The sequence below is a fragment of the Rhagoletis pomonella genome, unplaced genomic scaffold, assembly GCF_013731165.1.
Source record: "Rhagoletis pomonella isolate Grant_MI unplaced genomic scaffold, Rhpom_1.0 Rhpom_scaffold_00413, whole genome shotgun sequence".
NCBI lineage: Eukaryota > Metazoa > Arthropoda > Insecta > Diptera > Tephritidae > Rhagoletis > Rhagoletis pomonella.
Genome location: NW_023458967.1, coordinates 80,525 through 85,641, shown reverse-complemented (window position 1 = coordinate 85,641; position 5,117 = coordinate 80,525). Strand labels below are relative to the sequence as shown.

At 37.1% G+C, this 5,117-nt stretch overlaps 1 protein-coding gene across 1 annotated transcript; it reads right to left on the bottom strand.

Moving 5' to 3' along the window:
• Nucleotides 1-7: 7 nt before the first annotated feature.
• On the bottom strand, nt 8-1,865 carry LOC118750818 (zinc finger BED domain-containing protein 1-like; the record flags this gene model as incomplete). The annotated part of the gene is made up of 4 exons (XM_036485549.1): nt 1,832-1,865; nt 916-1,760; nt 146-871; nt 8-89 (listed from the first exon to the last, which is right to left on the bottom strand). Coding segments are annotated over exons 1-4 (1,687 nt in total), but the record flags the coding sequence as incomplete, so codon positions are not given.
• Nucleotides 1,866-5,117: the final 3,252 nt, after the last annotated feature.

Sequence of the window (5,117 nt, the reverse complement as noted above, 5' to 3'; positions counted from 1 at the left end):
AACGTACGCTCTGACTCTGTTGAGCTTGCAGGAATAATAAGGTACTTATTAGCGCATTCCTTTAAGAATTTAAACTTTGGTTCGGACATCTAAAAAAGACTTTTTAGCTATAATGTTCCGAAACAATAATGCCTTTTATAGTTACCTGCCGATATTCAAGAGGATCACTATCCGTAGGTATATTTACATCCTCAAAATATTGTCTCATTGTCAAAATTGTGTCAACACGTTGAGACTTTATTTTGTCTTCACGGTTTTTCTTTAAAAACCCAAACATATCTCGTTTTCCTAATTGTGTTGAGTCGGCAGTCTGTGGTAGTGTTGAAACCGAAGGATCAGTGAAGACAACTGGATTCGACGACTTCATTGCCGCAAGTTCATCCTGCAAGAGTTTTGCGGAAGCTTCTGCATTGGAAGCAGATCTAAATGCTTCTTTTTTGAAGCGAGCATCTAAGAGGGTGGCTTTTCTCACAGGGCTCCGGTTTTCATACGGCACAATTCTTTCCCTGAGACGATCTAACAGAAAGTTCGCAATAACAGCTCCTTTTTCAGTTTTCAAATTTTTAATGGATCCTTTGATGTTACTCAAAAGGCCATAGATAATTGGCAAAATCAATGAGATCGTCACAGTATTTCCAGCTGATACTCTTTTTGTAGCATCGTCCATTTGGCAAAACAGATCATCAAGATCCTCCAAAAGCTCTATTTCATCGGCGTTAAGGATGCTAGGCGCTTTGTGTGTCTTTAGAATGACAGATGTAATTGCATCTTTAGTTGCAAGTATCCGACTTATCATTTTGTAAGCGCTATTCCATCGCGTTGTGACTTCCTGGACCAGGCACAACGGATTTTCGCCTTGTGCTGCACGAAACTTTGCATATGCAATGGAATGCTTTTGAAAAAAGCCACAATTGCCTTGCATTTTGAAATAAGTTCCTTTAAATTATCATGTGATAAAACGTCTTGCATAACTAAATTTAGGCTATGCGCAAAACAAGGAAGGTGACATTTTTCCAACAGTCTGCATGCCTTGACCATGCTCTGTGCATTATCAGTTACTATTGTGGTCACTTTATCAAAGATTTTCCATTCAGTCAGCACATGTCGTATAGAGCTCGCAATATTCTCTCCCGAATGGTTGGTGTCATCATTTAAGGGGTTAGTTGACAGCACAGCTGTTTTTAATTTGCCGTCCACAATGAAGTGGCATGTGACTGTTAAGTAATTTATGTTGTTTTTTGATGTCCAGCCATCAGAAGTAATCGAGCAATAATTTATGTTATTTAACATAGTTTTGAGACTTTTCACGGCGTTGTCAAACATTTCAACAAGTAGGACGTTTTGGAAAGTTGTCCTGCTTGGCAACTTATATCTCGGTTCTAAAACTCCCAGTAGATTTCTAAAGCCAACGTCATTAACAACACGAGTAGGCTGCATATCCGTAACTATCATTGATATTACTGCATTGTCGATTAAATTTTTTCGAGGATTATTGTCTTCATAGTAATTAGATTCCTTGAAAAAGTCTTTAATTGTTGATTTTTTGCATTCTGTCCCAGCATAATTCGGATGCACGCGATTTAGGTGCTCCCTTAAATTGGAGGTGTTACCACTAGTCTTGTAAATTTTCTTACAAATGGGGCATTTTGACGTAGTTTTACTTAGTTTGTCAAACCATTTCCACACATTCGAAGTACCATGTTTCGCCCCAGATTTTCCAACTTCGTTGCGCTCTTTATTTTCATCATTCTCGTTTGCATCTATACAAACACACAGAAACACATTTTAGCTAAGCCAATATAGAATAAATTGTATCTACAATTGATCTTACCATTGTCGTCCAACACTTCTAAAAACCTCTCCATTTTCAACACAACCACTGAAATGTGCACACACTGAAATATATCCTGAGTTAAAACGTATAATAAACGAAATATTTTAGCATACCGTAAACTTTGCCTCAGTCTTTGCAAACATATGACGTAGTGGTGTGCAAAGTAAAATACCATCGATGGTTTCAAAAAACCATCGATAGTGGCTAAAGAATTGGCCCCATCGATAACATCGATGGTACCATCGATAGTTTTGCAGCACTAGTATGTATAAAAGCGTAAGGAACATACAATACATACATGTATATATATCAGTCTTTCTTAGTTTAAAAATTCATCTCTTACATAAATGAAAAAAAAATTAGATCAAATTAAGCATATACAACTTTTTCATGCCAAGTATGAATAAATTCTCCAAAGGGCTAGGGGCAATTTTAAATTTACGTGGCCAAAAAAAGTATTTGGTAGCTAAATCTAGCCACTAAAGGTCTAAAACGGCAACACTAATTCGCATGCGATGCTTACGCTCTTTAAGCAGGCCCTCACTCTCTGTCCATGATTGTATATGTGCAAATTTGACATCGATATCACTGTTGCCAACTTGTACCTTTCGCAATAAATTAAGTGCGTTTAGGGAATTAAAACGCGAAATTCTTTTAGTTCAGCGCTTGTTTCGTTCTTTGGTGACATTGTATTTATTTTGTTCATTCATTTGTTCAATCCAGACGTGCAGAAAACTTCTTCCGTTGACTTACACATACATATGTCAGTGTTTGGCCTCTTGGATAATATGCTCCCAGATAATCCAAACGCAATATTTTCACCCAGTCTCTATCACAGAATTCATAGAATATTCTGCTAATTAGCTGGGTGTGCGCATTTGTACAAAAGTAAGCAATTGCATGAAAATAAAGCCGCTAGGGAAACCAAGTAAAGTTTTGCAAATTGTTTTACGAATAAAAAACATTTTCCATATTAAATCAATTAAATTAATTAACTGCGCAGAGTTGGAAATATTTACAAGTGACATTGCGTGATTACATAAAATATTTGAACATACAGCTTTATATGCAATAAGAGCTTATAAAAATACCATAAACACAGCAACACAAATTTGGCGTTTTTTGAGAAAATTGCGCTATTTTCAGTGTTTTGGTGCTTTTTTAAATAAAAAACCTTGCCAATACTGATCACTAGCTGACCTTCATCCAGTGCTCATTGCTGGGTTCGGACTCCTAAAATCACGTTTTCTTAGTAGATGTCCATTTCTTATCTTTATAAAAAAGAATTCATTTCTCCTCGTCTCACTGTGTTCTGGGTATAAATAAGCGGCTAAAGCTGCCTTTACAAGGGTCGATTTCTGTAGACTAGAAAATCGACTAGCCAAAGCATTTACATTTTACAGTTGAGTGTCATTTACACAGGTCGATTTTGGTTGAACGACAAAAATCTACTAGAAAATCGACCCGTGTAAAGGCGCCTTAATCCAGCGAGCAATTATCATTAAAGTTAAAATGCCTTAGTTAAAATTAATAAAAAGTTATTTCATTCTTTCTTTACCGGGACAATTGTAACATCGGTGGGCAACGACGCAATTACAGAACTTTGGACAGAGCAATCTTTTTCGATCGGGTTCAAATCGGGCGATTGTGAGGGCCTATTCACGAACTCAAGTGTATTTGCAAAGGTGCTGTAGCTCACCAATGTAACAAACGTGTCGATAAAAACGTAAAATATAAATTTTAGTTTGCTATTAAAAACCCCACCTCCCTTCTATTTGAAGAGTAAATTTGTTGATGCAACAAAACGGAGCAGATTTTCAGTTGAGCGGAGTAGAGGACTAGGCTTCAAATTATTTCGACAAAACGGAACAAATCTACTCCAATCGGAGGAAAGTCCGAACGATGGCTTATTGTGTATATGAGGAAAATGTACGCTCTTTGTTTGGTGCACAAAGTCAGTATTACCCATGAACCAAGTAACAAGATCACCCAGCACGGCAACCGTGTATTTGTAATTGCATTTGAGAAAAAAAATAATGGTTGATGACGTCATTTTTTTATCGGTTCTTTCATTCACACACAGGTTTCATTCCGTTTTATTCACATGGCGGCGAAAAAATGACGTCACTGCAAAAAAATAACTTTTTTCTCGCACGCCGTGCTGAATCACCCATCGTTCGTTCATGAGTATTACCGCAGCCATACTGCGATTAACATGATGTTGGTGGGGATATAAATAATTTTTTCGGAACTTTTCATACCCTTCCTCCCGTAAACTGTTTTCCCTTTCTCCAGCCAGCGCTCGCACTTTCGTTGCTGCGCGGGCAAAAAAGCGCCCATGTCTGATCTTGATGATGCCAACGATGCGGCGATTCTGCGATGCTAAATTTACAGTTAAGTAGCGTGTACTCGCCGCATAGGCATCGCCGATTATTAACATGTTACCTTTTTATGTAATCGTGCAGCTCTCTAGTACAGAGCCAAATGAAAGATTTTCTTTGCAGATCTTCTGCTGTATCGCACTCGAACGTAGCAATGCTTTGATCGATATGAAACAAAAACAGAGACGAACGCGAATAAATGGAACAATTTTTCATTCTCTTATGTCCCGCTGAGACGCTGCCTATCGAAATGAACGTAGCAATGCTTTGCTCAATGCAAAAAATTTAAAACGACGCAAATAGTTTGTGCAAACTTTCAGATCGAACACTTTAATTTGATGTATAATTTGTCTCTATACGACTTGTAGATCGCTGGGAATAAGCGCTTTGTTTCAGAATAATATATAGAAGATATGCTTTTAAGCTCTTCATCTGTTACAAATAATTCTGATTGGAAAATTGTGCCTAATAAAAGCAAGAAGCGTAAAAAGCCAATTGTTGTTGGCTGCAATGTCACTAGTGCACTTAGGGCCATTTTCTAATGTAAGCTGTAAAGTTGCCTTTACTAACAGGGCAGATAAATTGTTCCTCACTTTAAAGTGTTTTTATTTTCCTATCTTACCGTTAAAAATAAATTTGTTATTCCGTAGAGTGAAACTTCACTACGTTTCCGAGTGTGAAACTTCACTACATTCGTCATAAAATTTCAAAGGTTGGCAATGCAACATAAGCAAATATAAAGCAAGATCAACTGTTAGCAAAAACCAAAACCTTGGTTGCAATATCTAATATATCTGATTCATGAACCAAAACCGAACCAAAATTTAAAGTTGGGTACAAATTTTTAAAGGTTGCATCGGGTGAGCAACAATTTATCGATTCGAGAAATTAATGCGCTGATG